This window comes from Malaclemys terrapin, chromosome 1 (genome assembly GCF_027887155.1).
Source record: "Malaclemys terrapin pileata isolate rMalTer1 chromosome 1, rMalTer1.hap1, whole genome shotgun sequence".
NCBI classification, from domain to species: Eukaryota; Metazoa; Chordata; order Testudines; family Emydidae; genus Malaclemys; species Malaclemys terrapin.
Window position 1 is genome coordinate 88,278,282 of NC_071505.1, and position 19,815 is coordinate 88,298,096.

The following is a 19,815-nucleotide window of genomic DNA, read 5'->3' on the forward strand; positions in this document are numbered from 1 at the left end:
CCTGGGCTGTTTCTGCAGCTGCTCCTACCAGCTGGAGTTAAAAGGAATACAGTCACTTTCCATTACCATATAACGTGGTATAGAATAAAACCATGATCCCTGAGCCACCAAGTGCTCCCCACCACTGATCAGGGACCATATTAAAACCAGCCACCATATCTCATTCTCAGTCTCCTAAGCCAAAAATGCTCCTAGTGAAGGAAACTATCATTCCCTACAAATGGAAAAGATTGGCCCTAGAAACTGTAGCTGGTAAGAATTGGTGTTATGAAATCTACGCCCAGGTATTTTCTCTACCATCCCTTTAAAAAACAACAAATCCATTCTCATTGTTCAATGGAAGGCAAATATGCAGATGCACCTTAGAACCACCACCACTATGCATACTGCAGCCCTGCGAAGAGTGAGATTAGAAATTATATGCAAGGATCCATACAGTACCCAGACCCAGAGAATCTTGGCTCTAAAGCTTGACAGGAACACACATAAATATTCATCCCCAGACTCCTGGCTTTATGTTCGTAACTTTGACAAGAACCGATGCCCAGCTTCCACTCAACAATCCATGGGCCCCAAGAGAGAAGGAAGAGACTGGGGAAAGGAGAAAATTCCTCACCCTCAGAGAAATGATCATAGAATTTCATTTTTCAAGGGAAGATAGCTGTCATAACTATAAAGGGAAGGGTAACAGCCCTCCTGTGTACAATACTATAAAATCCCTCCTGGCCAGAGACTCCAAAATCCTTTTACCTGTAAAGGGTTAAGAAGCTCAGGTAACCTGGCTGACATCTGACCCAAAGGACCAATAAGGGGACAAGATACTTTCAAATCAGGGGGAGGGGGGAAAGGCTTTTGTTTGTGCTCTTTGTTTTGGTGGTTGTCCTCTCTTGGGTCTGAGAGGGACCAGACATCAATCCATGCTCTCCAAATCTTTCTGAACAAGTCTCTCATATTTACTTGTAAGTAAACAGCCAGGCAAGGCGTGTTAGTTTTTATCTTTGTTTTCTCAATTTGTAAATGTACCTTTTACTAGGGTGTTTACCTCTGTTTGCTGTAACTTTGAACCTAAGGCTAGAGGGGATTCCTCTGGGCTCTTTAAGTTTGATTACCCTGTAAAGTTATTTTCCATCCTGATTTTACAGAGATGATTTTTACCTTTTTCTTTAATTAAAAGCCTTCTTTTTAAGAACCTGATTGATTTTCCTTGTTTTTAGATCCAAGGGGGTTGGATCTTGATCCACCAGAAGTTAGTAGGAGAAAGGAGGGGGGATGGTTAATTTCTCCTTGTTTTAAGATCCAAGGGTTTTGGATCTGAATTCACCAGGGAATTGGTGAAGAGTCTCTCAAGGCTACCCAGGGAAGGGAATTAGCACATTGGGAGTGGTGGCAGTGGACCAGATCTAAGCTGGTAGTTAAGCTTAGAAGTTTTCATGCAGGCCCCCACATCTGTACCCTAAAGTTCAGAGTGGGGAAGTAGCCTTGACAATAGCCCTGAAAGAACCGCATTTCTGTCCTTTTCACTAGGATTGGAGAACACCCTGGCTCACTGTGGGAGTACAATGTCCATTGGGCTTTAAGTTTTAAAGAGCCTGGAACAGCAGGATCAAGCAGAGCATTTCTGCTTGCTTGTTGCTCCCAAAATGCAACAATTAGTAGAAGAGCAGGATGACCACATACTCCCCCAGAAAATGCCAGCACTGTGTATTGGGGGAATGTATGTGCCTCCTGCTGGTCCATCAAAGATGCAGAACGGGGTATCTAGTCAGTCAGTCGTCGCTGGGAGAGCCAAAAGAGGGAAGGCAGGATGCCAGCTGCTGCTACAGTTTCAGGCCAGGGGAGCAGGCCTACTAGCTGCCACTGAAAGAACCAAAGCAGGGGAGTGGGCCTCCCTCCCCAGTGGCTCAGAAGATGCCAATCCAGGGAAGGCAAAGCAGGCTGCTGGGCCTCCCCGGGAAAAGACAAGGAAGGATGGGTACTGGCTGAGGCCTGCTGGAGGAGCATTATGTGGAGAGGGTCACTGTTGTGGTGAGGGGAGCTCATTAGATATCGATTCAGAAATTAAATGTGGATGCTTGTGTAAAGGATCAGGATCTAAATCCCACATCCCTAAGCTGCTCCCTCACACACATTTTAAATATCCCTTCTACAAACACCCAGTGGCACAGCTACTCTGCCAGGGTTCCCCAGGCACCCACAAACAACATCCACCTGTAGGCTACAGAGTGACAGTAACTCCTCTCCCCTCCTTACAGGGAAGGGGATGAGGGACAGGTGGAGCAACAACACAAGTGGAGGAACAATTTCCACATGTAGTGAGTTACAGGGGAGTGGACAAAGGGAATTCACATATGCAGTGTATGTGTTGCAGGGGGAGGCACTGTATTGGTCTATCTGGATAGAGTAACGTATGAGTGCTTTTGTCCAAAAGTGTTTCAGTGGGGTTCTGGCTGAATCTGCGTGTGCATTTCTGTGTCAATGTACATTAGAAGCCCAATAGCTGCTCCTCATACATATTCCTCTTCCTCCCATTGAAAGTGAGAAGTAGTAAATCAAAACCTTGCAGTGACTTCGGGAAGGCATGATCCCTGCAGGGACTGAGATCTTACCAGTGCTCAGAGGGTTTAAACAAACACTATGCCCAGGGCTGCCAGCCAACCACAGCTGAGAGTCTCACTTCCTGCTCCCCCCTCACTCCTCCATGAAAGCTTTCCATAGCAGTGGGTTAAGCAACCTGTCTGGCAGTGGAATCTTATTAGCAATTTGGAGCCATGCCGCACAGAAGGCTAGGCTACGCTGTTTTCAGCTGTTTGGATATCAGTTTGCATAATGAAACAGGTGATCGTTTCCCCCCCATTCAGACAGCTGGGACTGGCAGGGATAATGGGAAAGAGGGTAGCTAATTGGCCACAATTAATTTGAGATTTAAAAAAAAAAAGAAATATATTGTCCATCACCAAATGGTTCCCAGAGAAAAGTGCATCTGCACGTGGTTGTCTATATGTTACAGGCATTGTCTACACCAGAAATAGCTACACTGGCAAACACCCCTAATGGAGATGCAGTGCAAACCAGAAAAAGAGTTCTGTTGCTGGTACAGCTTAATTTTATTCCCTGAATTGAATAAACTATACCAGCAAAAAGACCCTTTTTTTTTTTCCCCCGCTGTAAGTGCATCTACTCTAGAGCTTTTGCCAGCATAGCTATGTCAGTCAGAGGTGGTAAAAAATCACACCCATGACCAACCTCACTATGCCGACGAAACATTGACGTGTACACCAGGCCATAGTGTGTCCGATGCCATGTGATGTATGTGGGGATATGTTATGGCATCTGTCAGAGAGACTGAGGCAAGGCATGTGTGTATGCATGACACAGAACAAAAGACTGTGTGAGATGCTGTGTGTGCGCTGTCTGTGATGTGTATGTGCATGAACCTGTGCTTGCGTATGTGTGTGCAAGAATGAGAAAGAGAGAGATTTAGTTGTCCACATGTTGCCTGAGATAAATTGTCTTCATTAAGATGTGGTGGAGTGTCCGAAAGTATCCAGCCACATGCGCAGTGAAGCTGCTGTGTGGCTTTCCCCCAGGATTGAGCTTCTCCTAGAAATTAGAGATGGAAAAGACCTACTTGGTCATCTAGTCCAGCCGCTGGCCTGGGCAGGGTTGTTCCTGACAGTACCTTTTTGAGTGCTTTGTCCAGTCTAGATTTACATGTCTCACAGGATGGGACTTCCACCACTTATCTTGGGAAACGGCTTCACAGCTTAACCGGGCTCAGTCTTAGGAAATGGTTCCTAATAATCAGCCTATATTTTCCCTTTCTGAATTTCATCTCATTACTCCTGCCTATATCACCATTTCTCATGTGAGATGAGCCCTCGCTTGGTTTATGTTTGGTTGAGTCACATGGTGCACTAGGTCTCCCCATTATCCCCACCTGGGGCCAATCTGACTGTGACCCCTTTACAAAGGCATCACATTAAAAAACAAACAAATAAAAAACCAAAAGATGCACCATTGTTTCTGTTGAGATATATGCTTTAATCACTCTGGTCACTTTGCTTCTGGACAGTATCCCTTTGCCCTCTCCTTCATTTTTGTCTTTTTTAGATTCAGAGCAGAGACCGTGCCTTGATCCACAGGTGCCAACTTTCCAATGGGGGGGGGTGCTGGACCCCTGGCTCTGCCCCAGTCCTCAACCCCACTCCACCTCTTCCCCCAAGGCCCACCCCCACCCTGCCTCTTCTGGCCCTGTTCCAGCCCCTCCCTCAAGTGCACCACATCCTCACTCCTCCCCCCTGCCTCCTGCACACTGCGAAAAAGCTGATTGCAGCGGGTGGGAGGCGTGAGGAGGGAAGGAGAGGTGCTGATTGGCGGGGCCCGCCGGCAGGTACTGGGGGAGGGGAGCTGAAAAGGGGGCTGCCACTGGGTGCTCAGCACCCACCATTTTTTACCCATGGGTGTTCCAGCCCCGGAGCACCCACGGAGTCGCGCCTATGCCTTGATCTGTAATTGGAAAGTGCTTAATACATTTTTACTGCTACTGGAATATATATCATCAATATCATCAGAGGCTGCGGCTGTATTCCTTTCCTTCTAAGGGCTTGTCTACATGCAAAACTTGTACCGCCCCAGGGGGACACAGTTACATTTGTGTAAAGATGCCTTACACCTGCACAGCTCATTTCCATAAGCTGTATTGGTATAAGGCACCTAAAGAGTTACATAGGCACAAAATCTAAGTGTAGAGCAGGCTTAAGAGACAGCGCTGCTCATTCCTTAGTTAATAAGAGTTCCCTCATACAGACATTTCTCCAGCTTCAGTCCCAACTTGTCCCCCTCCCCTCCACTCAGACACCAGACTTTTCCATTTCAGACACTTTTTCTTCCCAAGGCTGAACCCAGAGTCCCTTCCAGGTGGCTGCAAACACCCAGTTCCTCCCTTTCTCCCATCCCCACGTTTCCTCCCCACCCCCGGCCCACTGTCTTCCCCCATCAGCCCCTTCCATATACCCCATGACAGGATTCAAACCCAGGACTCCAGTGGTGAAACATCGGTCCCTTGACTTTTCCCATCATTTACAATGAAAAAATACACTGCCTTGATTCTAAAGTGTGAGGGGACAATGTCATATCTAACATACAGTGTTGGGAGGTCCTGAAAATGCATTCAATTCCCTCAGGCCTTGCTCTTGTGGTTTATCATATTCACAAATATCCTTTTGTGTTCCAAATTCCCTAACCTTCTTGGGCATAGTGCCTTGCTCTGTGCACTGCTTAGATGAGTCTCAAGGGGGGTATCAGTGTTAATGCTGCTGACTGTGCTGCTGACTGTAACAACACTGGCAAAGAATTAGATTAAACTCCCCCACAAAGGTGTTGGGAGGGGAGCAGGTTCCACTTAGCAAATGTGCAAGATGCAAGAATGTCAGCAGGTGAAATAGTGACACCACTGGGTCAGGCAAAGGAATGGAGCAAACTGAGAACAATTCAGAGGTGAAAAAAAAAAAGAAAGGAAGTTCAAAAATAGCAAGTTTAAAAATAGTTGTCCTTGTAAAATGGCTGAGATGAAAGCAGTGATCCAACTGGTGGAAGCAGCTTCCGTCACATGTAATTATTGCCAAAGAAATGCTCACAGTGGGACTATACAGTCTCTTCAATGACTGGATCGCTATGCACATGTCAGGTCTGAGCAGTCACTGTACTAAATGGATCACTACCAACCTCAAGGCTGTATAGTCTCTTCTCTGACCAGACTGCATCTCAGGGCTATTTATCACCCACATCATCATGCACTCGCTGGGGCTAAGTAGCCCCTTCACTGACTCAGTCGCTACACACACATCACGGCTCTGCAGCCTGTTCATGACCAGGCTTTGCACACACACTCACCACCAGAATACCATATATACATCAGGACTAGATCACTATGTATACAGTCCATGCAGCCTCTTTGTCACAGGGCTATCATGCTTCATCAGTGCACACCCATCCTACTATAAAGCCTCACCTCAGTCAGATCTCTAGATGCACCTCAAGCCTCTTCACCAAAAGAAATCCATGCTCCCACTGGGATCACTTAGCCTCTCAATCAAGCAGAATGCGAAGGCCACTTCACACACTAACTCATGATACGATAAGCACAGACTTAGGGCTTGTCCACATTTAAACTGCTAGAGCGGCACACCTGCGCCCCTGTAGAGCTTCAGTGTAGACACTATCTATGCCGATGGGAGGGATGCTCTTGTCAGAACAGGCAGTAGCGAGGTCAACAGAAGAATTCTTCCATCAACCTAGCGCTGTCTACACAGGAATTTAGGTCACCTTAACAATGCTGCTCAGGGATGTGGATGTTTCACACCCCTGAGCGACATAGTTATGCTGTCCTAATTTTCCTGTGTAGAACAGGCCATAAGTGTGACAATTCAGTGGGTTACCAGAAATGAGTTAAAATATCCGTAGCTTTTATTTGTGCACATGTATGTGTAGAGGGTGTGAGTCATTCATTCTATGGGCCAACCCTCCCAACATGAAATCCTACCATACATTCTCTATTATGCAGTCAACCTCCCATTAAAATAGAATGGGGGAAAAGCCATGTAATAAACTCCCAGGCAAACAGTGAGAAGGAAAAGTGCACACACATATATTAGGGGAAATAGAATCAGAAGCATAGATATTCAACGGGAGGGAGAAGTCTGGGATTCAATAATCATGAAAAAGATCGAGGGGTGACAGTGGACAGTACGTTAGACAGGAGTTTGAAAAGCAATCTGACTGCAAAGAATAGAGCTGGTCAAAAATATTAAGTTTTCTGACACATCAAGGAGACACATTTTTTGCACAAATTTTTGTAAAAAAAAATCCATTTCTGACCAGCTCTACTAAAGAAGGCCAATGAAGTTCTGGGATTTATATTCAAAGGTATGTGATGATGGAACAGAGCGCTAGTAGTGGCTAACCTGCCCCTGCTGCAAGCTGATCTGCATGTGGGCGTGGAGTACTGGACACTGAGGTGAAAGCCTGGCCCCATTGAAGTCAATGGAAAAACTCCCATTGACTTCAGGGGAACCTGGATTTTACCCTGAGTAATTGTAACCAGTAGAATTCTCTTCAGAGTAACTTTAAAAACGACCATTACTTATACTGCAATACCATGCAAAGGTCATGGTAAGAATCAGGGCCACCTTTCACTAGGCTTTGTATAAATATTTAGTAAAACAGAGTCCCTGCAATCTACATTATTGAAAAAATAAATGTAGCAACAAGTTGTAGCCATTGCTAACCCAAGCTACCCAATGGTCTTTTTTCATGTAACCCACCTCCTCTCTTTCTCGTGTCATGAAGCTTCAGAGTTAAAAGCCCATTGAGATGCATGAAGCGGTTCACAGCTCGTAGACTGTAAACTCTCCTAAGGCAGCAGAGCCACTGTCTTTTATTTGGCTGCAAAGTACCATGCACATTTATGGTACTACATAACTAATCAATAAAAATCATCTTCGCTTCTTCCTCTGCTGGCTTATTCAGAAGCAGGAAACAGAACAAATCTTTGTTCCTTTTTATGACAACTCTCAGAAGGCTGGCATTTCCCAGAATGCCAGCCAAATGAACATGTATGTAGGTGGCCAAATATAGCTGCCATCCCCAAAGGGTTAATACCGAGTGAAGATTACAAGAAAAAAAGGATCAGAAAATTGTTAGTGATGCCAATGATGTGCCAGTGCAGTAAGGGTAGATTATAGATTCACATATTCCAAGGCCAGATGGGACCACTGTGATCATCTAGTCTGCCATCCTACCTAAGACAGAGGAAGTTAGGGATAGGGTGAATCCACTCATTCTGCCATGAGTGCAGCAAAGCCCAAGAAGTTGCATCTCCCTTCGCTTGAGGGGACGAATCAAACCAAGAGCCTTACTCAGCACATTTGTTCCTCCTGTGTCTTAGCTGCTTAAATTCCTGACAGAACCACATTTTACTGCCGTTAATTCTGAAGAGCCGCATTACAAGTTTTTACTGCATTAACCCCTGCAGAGCCACGGAAGAGAGAGGATCCTGTGAGTCAAAGCTAAAGCGCATCATAGCCTCACCATGTTCCAAACCACTCTTGTCTGAGAAGAGGTTTAAAAAAAGAGAGAAATGAAAGAAGAAAGGGGAGAGGGAGGAAGAGAATGTTTCAAACCCTGTTGATTTTAAACATCCATAGCTTCAAAACTACGGAACCAATTTTCTTCAAGCACAGTGGCTTGTTTTGAGGATCTCACTGAAACTTGAAAATCAAGCCCAGCCTGAAGACTGTACAATTTGTGCTGTAACACACTGCCTGTATAAGGGTGAATAAGAAATTCCAGTTTGATTGTTATTATACATCTTAGTAACTAACAATTTATAATGATGTGCAGCGAGATCATCAAATGGCATAAAAGTCAGGAAATTCAGAGTTAAAAGTGAACCTTGACTCTAAATCTTGTGTTGTACAGTTCATAGACATATATTATATTATGCAGTGATAGAAAGCTCTGCAGATGTGCATCTAATGTTAACTAGAAAGGTTACTTTTACACTGAAGGCAGCACGCAATTCATGTATAGTAAACAGTCTCGCTGGAGAAGCAGTGGAGAAAGAAGTGCAATCTTATTCCATTACAGAATTCTGTTTTCCAAATAGGATGTGACATAAGCCAGGATTCTATGAGCATGTGAGATAAACCCTGCTTTACATGCAACAATACAGAGTTAAAGTTGCTGTGTGATTTTTAACTATGAATTGCCTGACTTTTGTCCAGCTAACTCAGAACCTCAGCTAAGGTCGCTTGAACAACACAATTGTGCTGCCACAGAAACAGCGGCACAATTTCCACCTTTTCAAGTTGCCACATACAAGCCTCTTTTTGTCACATAAATCCACACAAATATCACAAAAAATATTGTGTTAATGTTAAGTGCCCTCCTACATGCTCCACTACTACCTCCAAGCCACGTGGCCAGAAGTTTCCCCTCCTACAGGTCTTTTAAGGTGCAAAGAAGATGATCTCTACCCCTGCACTCCTTAGGAGATCTGTAAATATAGAAGGTTCCCACCTGGCATTCTTCCTAACCTCCTCCTGAGCAGGGATCTGCTATAATGACCACACAGCCCAGCAAAACACTTGGGCATGTGCTTAACTTTAATCATGTGAGTAGCAGTCCATTGACTTTAATGTGGCTAGTCACATGCTCAAAGTTAAGCACGTGCTTAAGTGCTTTGCATATCTGGGGGCCTGGTTGTATAACTTTGGTTTAATGTGCTGCACAGCCCATGGGGCCTTTGCCTTAACATTTCATTAACTTCTTACAAAATTGTAAATACATGTAAAACCTAGACAATCTACATTAATTTACCAGGAGCTAGATGGCCATTGCTTTGTACTTTATGTCAATTATGAGATGATCATTTTCGTGCTTTGCTTTACTAGGTTCTTAGGCATTTTCAACCAATGTATAGACCCTATTTATTTTCTTAAATTTATTTTTAATTAATTTTTCTCATCTCCACAGGCATTATTTATATGCACTGCTGGCCTTTCACATTTGCTTTTATTCTATTACTACTGTATATGAATGGAAATGTGTGTGTAGCTAGCAGATTATTTCCAACATTAGTTCATTTATGTTCTGATTTCTGTATGTATTGCCTTCAGAAAACTGAAATACAGCAGCCACTTGTTTCTCCAAGCCCATCTGAAACACTTATGATCAGAAATCGGGTTATGTCCCCTGATTAAAGCCAGGAAAAACCCAGGCCCGGGAGCTGGATGCAGAACTCTGAAGCAGGGACATTTGGCAAGAAGGCAAACAGCTACAAGAGGGGTAGACCCTATCGGTGATTTACCTCCCTGGAAGAGGAGAGACCCCAGAACTGTTAGATTTCTATTGACCTCACTAAAGTAGAAGTTTGGACTTTGAGCACTTACTGCTAGTTCAAGCAGGCCACAATTGCTGAGTTGTCTGTCCAGACTAGGACTTCCTGGCCTGCATGAAAGAAAGACTCCGTGAGGGCAAACAGGGCCTTCCCAATGGCTCCTAAATTGAGAGCAATGATTGGCAGCCTTGAGTATGAATCAGAGGGCAAGATTTGCTGCCGCTGTTCTGACCCCTTTGTGCTGCTCAGATCATGTCACAAAGGAGCCAGAATCTGACCACAGCTGCTAAGCTGAACATCCCCAGATGGAGGGGAATTTTCAGCCGGCATAAAGCCCTCAGAGTTGGCTCCGACACCAACTGCCCCAACAGTCAGAGGATGGAGGGGCACGGCAGGTGGGCATGCCGGATTGTGAGGACAAATGGAGAGAGGTGTAAGATGTGCTCCACAATGCCAATTCACAGCTGGCACTTGGTCTCATAGGGACCAGATGCCAGGGCCAGCTCTGGCTTTTTTGCTGCCCTAGGCAGAAAAGCCACGCGCCGCCTCCCCCCCAACCCCAACGGAGCAGGGGAGGGTGGAGAGCCCGGCTGGGGCTCTCTGCTCTCCCCAGCGGCCAGAGCGCCGGGGGGAGGGCGGCGAGCCCCCGGCGGCCAGAGCGCAAGATGTCCCTTCTCCAGCTCCTAGGCGGAGGCATGGCAAGGCAGCTCTGAGAACTGCCCCATCCGCAAGCATCGTCCATTCAGCTCCCATTGGAGCGCTGGAGGGGGGCCATTGGAGCGGGGCCATTGGAGCATATAGGAGGAAGAGGAGGGCCATGCCGCAGTTTCCGGGAGCCATGGGGAGCGGCCCCCGACCTTGCTCCTCAGCTGGAGCGGGGCAAGCCCCAGACCCTGCTCCTCAGTGGGAGCTCGAGGGCCGGCTTAAAATGGCTGGCGATCCAGCCCGCGGGTCATAGCTTGCCCACCCCTGGTCCAGCACCTTTTCTAGAGCAGATCCTCTTATCCAAGGAGGCACTATCAGTGGAAATGTCCTCAATAGTAATTGCCTTGAACTTGACTGATGATAGAAAGCCACAGCTGGTGATAGTCTTTTTTTCCTTCTTACTATATCTGACATGTTGGACTCCTGCACCATTAAGGTGGTGGGATCCTCAACCTACCATCTTCATGCTATTAAAGGCTTTTGCTAGCAGATCCAAGAAGTCTCAGAGAGGAATGGGAGGAAGGCCAATATCCCTTACAGTGACCAGGCCCTCAGCATTAGCTTGGGCTATTTTGTCCACTGACCCATGTCTTGCTAGAGGCACCTGTCCCTCTCCAGAAAATGTGACAGACTGGGAGGTTTTTGCTGCCCCAATGACTGCCAAGGACAAGATTTCAGTGATTTGGCATGTTGGGGAAAGAGACTCCCAGAAAGCCTAGGTGCCCTGGACTCCTTGCAAGGATGTACATTTGTTCTCTTCTTGGCCTTCTGTGATTTGTCAGCTATTGTCTCCTCACAGTATCCCTTCTGCCTAACCAACTGGGACAATGCAGCATTCAAGTCCTATTTAAACCCTGTATTGAGAGTGTAAGTGGGGCATACGTGATATATGAACTTTGTGGGGGGGCCCTCTGCACAGGGGTGAATTTCAACCAGAGAGACTAGGGTATTTAATAACTGCTCAAGGACATATGAATTGCTGCTTGAAAATTCTGTCATTGGTTGCTTGTGCCTCTTCAGGTGTGAAGTGAATGAAAATCTATTAAAATGTAGTGCTAGCTTATTTACACAGAGGGCTTTTGGCTGAAGTAGAGTTTTCCTGGCCTCCCTCTCTCTGGGCATTGGCAGGGTACATTGCATCTTCTCCGCTCTGATAAATTGGGTTGTTGTGTAGAAAATATCCAAAACAATTATAAATGTATAAACAAAGTGGGGGGAAGAGAACCCAGACCCACTTCATTCCAGCAACCCTACAATAACATCCTTAACAATGTGGGCAAGGTCTAGTGCCCTCCATGAATCTGAAGCTGTGTAATTTGCCTCAGAATCAACTTCATATTTTATACACACCGCCTCATGGGTGTGAAGAATATCTTAAAAATATGCACAGAGTGTGAACAGATGAGTAGTTGTCTTCCTGAGTCTGCATGCATCCTGAAATAAGACTTGAAGGTACACTCAGTTCAATGGGTTGTTAATGGTGAAACCTACTAACGATAAATTAATGGCAACACTTAACTGTTTTAGTGATGATCCATTAAGTAGAAACTTCCAGCTAACAATGCCCAGGCTTTCTCTGGTGTCAAAAGCCCCAATTATCCCTTACCCAGCTGTCAAAACTTCCAGCTTTCTGCCTGACTGCTTCTACCCTGCAGTAACATGTTGTCAATACAAAAAAACTGTGGCATACTGAAATGTGAGAATGTGGAGGCAGCATGAAACAAAGTGAAGATATTATCAAAACGAACACCATGAGGGCTACTGTACAGATTGGGGTTATTCATTGATGTATTTCATTCTATTAAAAATGCGGTTTTAAAAAAATGTACATGAATCTGTCACAGAACTTCCAGGCTGCTGCACAGAAGTATTGTCTACACTAGGGGACCTGGCCCCAGAACTGGGTCTATCTTGTCATGGAATAGATGGGGCCTTGACTATAATAAGCCAGGTTTGCAATAACAAGCCAGTGTGTACAGTCAAGTTCCCACTAGCCACCATATGATAACAAAAGGGTTTGCAGCCTCATGCTTAGAGACCACCCTACAGCAATAAAGCAGTTTGAGCAGTCCTTGGTTGAATAACGAACTCCAGGCTAAGGAACGAGAATCTACAGCCGCGTACTCATGAGTACCCATATAATAAAAATAAACCAGCGTGCACAGCCTAGTGCTCATAAACAACCCTACCCTAACAAACCAGGGAGCGCAGTCCTGCACACATGAGCAATCCTATCCGAGCAAACCAACGTGTACCGCCCAGCGTAAGTGATTACTCTGAGATAACAAAAACCAGTGTGTGTAAACAAGGGATAGAAAACTGTTCAGAAAAGAAAAGCATTTCTGTGTTGAGTTTCTAAGCATCTATTCATAACAGTGATCATTAAAATACAGAACCAGACCCTCCACTGGTGTAAATCAGTGCATGGACTAACGTCAATAGATCGATACTAATTTATACTAGCAGAAGATCTGGCCCACAGATTTGATAACATGATATCCAATACTGTTACCCCATTCGTTCTTTGCACAGTGCTTTGAACACGTAAAGTGCAACTATTTTTCAGTGATCAGTCTTAGCAGTATTTAACCCAGACACTGCATCAATGCATTGGTTGCCAATTAGAATGGTTTAGAGAGAGTGCAGCCCCTGCCATGGTGAAAGATGCTTTCAAATTTGGAGTGGATCAGTTACCTTTTTGTCGCTCAGTCCAGACACTTGGTCCACGTACTCCTCTTGGATCATGAAGGCGGCCAGGTTGGCAGTATAACTGGCCAGGAAGATGACAGCAAAGAAGGCCCACACAGACACCATGATCTTGCTAGTGGTACCTTTGGGATTCTGCACTGGCACGGAGTTGTTAAACACCAGACCCCACAGCAACCAGATAGCTTTGCCAATGGTGAAAGAGGGTCCACCTGGCTCTGGAGTGACCAAGGAACAAAACAGAGGCAGTGAAAACCTCAGGATAAGCAATCTGCAGTTCTACTTACTCATGCAACATGATCACTGGATTAATATTTCCATCTGTTCCCACAGCTGTAATGCACTCGCATCTGTCCTTGCAGCAGCACTAAAGCGCAGCCTCACTCTGAAAAGTGACTTTGTAATAAATGGCAGCGTGGACTTCCATGTTTATCATGTCTCCAGGATTTTGTTGACAAATTAGTACAGTTTATAAGGAAAAAAGATGCTTTTTTCTAACTCCTAACTGCCCCCAGAATCTGAAAGTCAAACTGTTCCTTTCTGCTTTGGCCATCATCACTAGTAATAAAGATTCTGCCAGATGAATTCTGCCCTCTCTTACAGCTGCTCAACACCACCGCCCTCCAATTACTCCCTCAGGGACGAATGTGCAAACTAGACCCTTAGTGGACTGGCCCAGGCATAAGTAAGTACCCAATCTGAAGACCACAAGCAGGGCCAGCTCCAGGCACCAGCACTCCAAGCATGTGCTTGGGGCGGCACCTGGAGGGGGGCGGCGCTCACCTGGGGAGAGCGGGGCCGCGGCCGGGCTCACTGCCCTACCCCAGCGCTCCAGCCGGCCGGGGAGAGCGGAGCCGCGGCCAGGCTCTCTGCCCTACTCCCGGCGCTCCGGCCAGTCGGGGAGAGCGGGGCCCCGGCCAGGGAGAGCAGAGCCGCGGTGGGCTCGCCGCCCTCTCCCCGGCACTCCGGCCGGCCGGGGAGAATGGGGCTGCGGCCGGGCTCGGTGCCCTCCCATACCGTGCTCCCCGCCGGGGGGTGGAGGGCAGCGAGAGGCTTTTTTGCCTGGGGTGGCAAAAAAGCCAGAGCCGGCCCTGACCACAGGGTTGCACAAGTAGCCCTACAAATGGATCTTCCTTTGCCATTCTGTTGAAGATGCATGAGCCAGAAAAGAGCCCAGCTCTATCTCCCTGAGCTGCATTGGCTCTGAGCAGCAGACACTTGTAAAAAAACAGTCAGATCTTACTTCTTCAGGAAGTCAGCAGCTCTGACTCTGAATCTGACACACAAGGAACAGATCTGCCATGCAAGAAGGGGCTATTTTTACATAGTCACTTTTCAGAGCAGAACCTCACTCTAACCATAACAAATACATCTGTGAATCACTCAGCTTATCATTTTGAAAACTCAGAATATGAAAACTGTAAGGTTCTTATGGCAACCTTGTCTTTTCCACACTGCATATACCAGACACAGTGCAAGAGATCTCTGAGATACAGACTGGAGTTTGCTGCCACAAGGTTGGGAGAGAGATTATAATTGGAATTATTCCAAGGGTTCTTCTCAGGAAGCAACTGTCCAAGTGGGAGCGCCACTACACATGTGACCCTCTGGTGTCAGCTTAGCTCAGCTAACTTGTATAGTAACAATATCTAGCTCCTATATAGCACTTTACAAGGAAGTCCATACGATTATCCCCATTTTACAGATAGCTAAACTGAGGCACAAAGAGGTGAACTGACTTGCCCAAGGTCACCTAGCAGAGTCCAGTGACCAAGTCAGGAATAGCACCCTGGTCTCCTGATTCCCAGTCCAGTGCACTACCCACCAAGCCCACCAGTGTGGTATTGAAAAGGTAGGGCCATACTCCCACCTGCTGCATGGGTGGAGCGTCTAGTGCCAGCAGTGGTGCTACACTTAGATATAGTCTTTGTGCTGCTTATGATGACTAGGGCTGACCTCTGCAGAGGAGCACAAGGGAAGGAAGATTTCTTGCACCTTCTCTTCCACCCATGTCAGGCGAGCTACACCCTAGCCCTTCAAGAAAACTAATGGTTTTATTTAAAATATAACTTTAAATGCAAGTGGCCCAATTCTACCCTTGGACGTGCACACACAACTCCAGCTGACTCCAATGGGGATGTATCAGCTGGCAAAATTGGATCCTCCATATGAAATGGGACAAGTTAGCTATTGTGAGAAACATACATTTTTGCACTTCCTGGCTTTCTGAGTGCTTATAACTGTAATGTTAATATGACATTAGCATGGTTTTGTGCATTGCGTTAATTTATTTTTAAGAGAAAAGAGGAGAGAGGGGCTAAGAATGGGATTTTCAAAATGCCCTCATAACTTAGGGGCGCAAGTCCCACTGATTATCAGTGCCTACGTCACTATGGGTCTGTCTACATTGTAATTAAACACCTGTGTCTGACCTGTGCCAGCTGACTCTGGCTAAGGGGCTGTTTAATTGCCGTGCAGACTTTTGGGCTTGGGCTGCAGCCCAAGCTCTGGGACCCTCCCACCTTGCAGCCCAAGTCCGAATGTCTACACTGCAATTAAACAGTCCCTTAGCCTCAGCCCCACAAGCCTGAATCAGCTGGCATGGGCGAGCTGCCTGTTTTTAATTGTAGTGTAGACATACCTGTAAGTGCTTTTGAAAATTCCACCCTAAAACACTAATCTCTCAACTGATTTCACAACTGCATTGTCAACCACAGAACCACACAGTGATGGGAGTATCAAAGTAAACTTAACTAGAGCATTAGCCTTAGCGACCAAGCAAACACTATAACATATGCACCTGCCATCCACATCTCCACTATTACATACACCTGTACTAACAAAAACATCTGTCTGAACATGTAATATTTACAACTATTCAGACATACTATTAATTGCATCTGTCCATACAGCTAGTTTAATATCTGCATCTGGCTGCACAGCTGTATTAATATCAGCAGCTGATTGCACATCTGTATTAGTCTCTCCCTTTAACCTCATAGCTATTTTCATCTGCCCTACATCTGTTTAGATATGTGCATCTGCCCATACATGCTGTCCAGAGTTCAGTGTTATTAGAGAAGTCCCCACTGGCATAGTTATATTTAAGTCTCTGTCTGTATTTCCATTACAATTTTTTTTTTTCAGTGCTGTCTAACTTGGTGGTATAAATCAGCTGGAGGCAATGGCTTGGCAGGCAAGTGAACATATTTTCAAACAAACATCTGAGTTCAGCTGTTAAGGCCTTAGGTTGGGGACCAATTCATAATGGAGTGAGATTAAGGAGAGAGTAGCAACCTTAACTGCTGAGCATTCCATCTTTGCTAATGCAAAAATCCCTCTCTGTCCTCTTCTCTGACTCATCTCTTCTTCTCCCAGGGAAGAAGGCTTTTGAGCATCACAGAGAGAGATCAGACTTGCCCCCTCCATTCTCCCATGCCCTGCAAAATAACTCCTCATTCAGCCCCAGGAAAACCAATGTCTCACTTTCCCAGTCCTCTCACAACCTTTGGTCAACAAAAGAGCTTTAAATGGGGTGGGGACACACCCAGGTAATGGATATCAAGTCTGGGGAATAGAAGAATATAATGGGGAGAGTTTCTTTCTCTGGGCTTTTAAGTTTTACTTTTTTAAAGTGAAACGTAGCACTGATGAAAGGTGGACTGGCAGTTCAGGACCCTCTAATTATTCCAAAAAGGCTTACAGCAGGGCCAGTGCTAGATACCCATATCCATTTCCTCTTCCCGCCAGCTAGAAGTAGTTTGGAATTAGCACTCTATAGATGAAAGGCTCTACATAACTGTCTCCTGAGCCAAGCCGATTATCCATTATCCATACCCATTATTATCCTAAAAGTCATCTTCCCACCTCCCTCCCTTCCCTTCTTAGACAGAACACAGAGATCCGAGCGGCTGGATCCATGAGCGTGTGTAGGGGGAAAAGGAACTCCCATTGACTAAGGAGCCAGGATGAGAAGGGAGAGAAACTTGCAATGAAAAAGGCTCCTCTTACCTCTGCCATCAGCAAGGCACCGATTGTAACCTACAGGGCTGAAGTACTCAAAGACGAAGACAGCCACTGCAGAGATTATGAGCAGCATGACAAACATCATCACCCATACGTCAGCACTGAATGGTTCTGGGGAGGAGAGGAGAAAAACAGGGCACAGGGTGAAATGCCAGACACACCACAGCCAGCATTACTGTCCCACTCACAGGGTTCCATGTCGAGGGTGGGGATGGGGGGACTGATTTGCATAGAATAGGAACTAGCTCCCAAACCTTCACGCCCCCACCTCAAATCAAGCCTCAAAGCTTCTGAGACTGGAAAAAGTTAGTTCATTTTTTATTCCATTTTCATCGCAGGGTCTGTAATTCCCAGTTCCACCTGGAACCAGGCCCAGACCTTATCAGATGCAATGATGAAATGCTCGTCCCATTAAGTCCTTCAGCCCATTTCTGGGGAACAAACAGGTTTGGATACGACTCAGCTAAGCAGCTTAATTTTGGGGTGCGTGCCTGAACCAAATTCTATCCCTGAAGTTTTTGCAGTTCAGCCAGAATTATGGCAGTGCTACCAATGTTCCAGCCTGCCGCTTGGCAATTGAGACCACCAGACTGCACTAGAAATGCTACAGTTCATGCCCTGTGAGTGTTTGACTGAAGCTGGCTTCTGCCCTTCTCCAAGCTTAAGGGGCAGTGATGGGGCTGAGCGAGTTCAGATCAAATATGATCCTGCTCCAACTTTCACTCAAAGTTTGAACCCAAACCTATTTGAAATTCAAAAATGTTGTATTAATTTTGTTGCTGCTGCTGTTTTAAATTTCCTGGTGATATTTCAGGACCTGGCCAAAGCCAGAAAATACTGGAAAGCTTATAAGAAAAGCATTATCTCCTGAGATTCCCAGCCCAAAGAGGTTTAGATAATCTTCCTTAGGTACACGAGTAACTTCAAATAGATAAGTGTTTGCAGAATCAGGGTCAGAGAGCAGACTGATCCTATAACTCACCTTTTATGCTTTGCTATATCTCAACATATTTTATAAAGCAAAGCGGTAAATATTAAGAATGTAGTAACTGCTTGAGGAAACACAGAAGCAACTCAGGACTCAGTGATCATTCTCAACTACCTTGGGACCCTAGAACTGGGGGATGGAATCTTGGCCTAGCACAGGGATTGTGCCCCACTCTTTTTCAGAAGTGCTGGTAGATATTTATCTTCCACTGTGCCAAAGGGAGCTTAGGTTAATGTGTCCTTGTAGGGTGACATGTCTAAAGCCAAGTCTTACCACCCTCAGTGTATTATCACTGGGTGGGAAATAGCTCAGTGGTTTGAGCAGTGGCCTGCTAAACCCAGGGTTCTCAGTTCAATTCTTGAGGGGGCCACTTAGGGATCTGGGGCAAAAATCTGTCTGGGGATTGGCCCTGCTTTGAGCAGCAGCTTGGACTAGATGACCTCATGAGGTCCGTTCCAACCCTGATAGTCTATGACAGACACAAGTTCTGGTAGGAGGACCTGTACCACTTTTCTTCTGGCTCACACTCACTGGGAGTGATACTAGCTGAGCCACCAAGCACATCATCTACCCAGCAATCAGAACCATGACTGCAGCAATGTAGACATACCCAAGTTAGCTTTGATCTAGCTAGCTCCCATAACAATAGAAGCAAAGCCATGGCAGCATGGACTAATCATTCAAGTAGGCACCCAGGGTCCTGGGTGGGCTTAACCTCACTGCTATTGTTATTGGAGTTAGCTAACTCAAAGCTAGGTCAGGTATGTGCACATGTGCTGCTGTCAACCTCTGACAGCAGTGTAGACAGACCCCCGGTGATACTGTGTACTGTAGGGTGAGAGCTGTAAGTGAGGCACCTCCTTGCTAGCATTGTGCCTAAAGGTCACTGAGAAATATTCTGGAGCTCCTGGACCTTGAGTGTTTGAATTTGTCTGGAGTTTGCTTGTTTGGGATTTTGAAATAAAGCAACTTGAAGAAAAAAAATCCTTCCCTGAAACTCCTTCCTTGGGAATGCCCCAGAGACTCACAAGGACTCTTTGGCTGTTTTTTCATTACACTAGTCCCCCCTCACCCTCACCTCAGGAGAAGAGCTTACCTAGGAAGGCAGAAGGTGAGACAGTCCCGTTGCTACGTGATACCATGACACTAATTCCTGTCTCGATGAAGGGCACAGAGAAGTCTACCACCTCTGACCGCTCCTCATTTATGGTGAGGGATCCTACCGCCATGTAGGCCCGCTTGGTGACCACCTCAGATAAGGAGAAAGACGGAGAGTTACTGAAGCTGGTTCCACTCATGCCTCACAGTTAAGGACCCCACCCGCATCAGTATCTTCTCCCACTCCCATCTTTTCATACACTCCTTTATGCCTGGAATTCTCTCCCTGTCCTTACTTCCATCATCTCCTCTTTCTTATCTCTCTTCAAGACATACTTTTTCCAAGAGACTTATAAATATTAATCTTCTACTCAAAGAATGTTGTGTGTATTAA

At 45.9% G+C, this 19,815-nt stretch overlaps 1 protein-coding gene across 1 annotated transcript in view; it reads right to left on the reverse strand.

Annotated features, from left to right (window-relative positions):
- The window catches only part of GRIN2B (glutamate ionotropic receptor NMDA type subunit 2B), a 270,066-nt gene that overhangs the window by 17,532 nt on the left and 232,719 nt on the right, over positions 1-19,815 (reverse strand). Inside the window, exons 8-10 of the mRNA XM_054029921.1 lie at positions 19,420-19,573; positions 17,321-17,446; positions 13,298-13,527 (exon numbers count right to left, since the gene is read on the reverse strand). Of these exons, the coding sequence (XP_053885896.1) occupies positions 13,298-13,527; positions 17,321-17,446; positions 19,420-19,573 (510 nt within the window). The remainder of the gene's footprint in view (positions 1-13,297; positions 13,528-17,320; positions 17,447-19,419; positions 19,574-19,815) is intronic.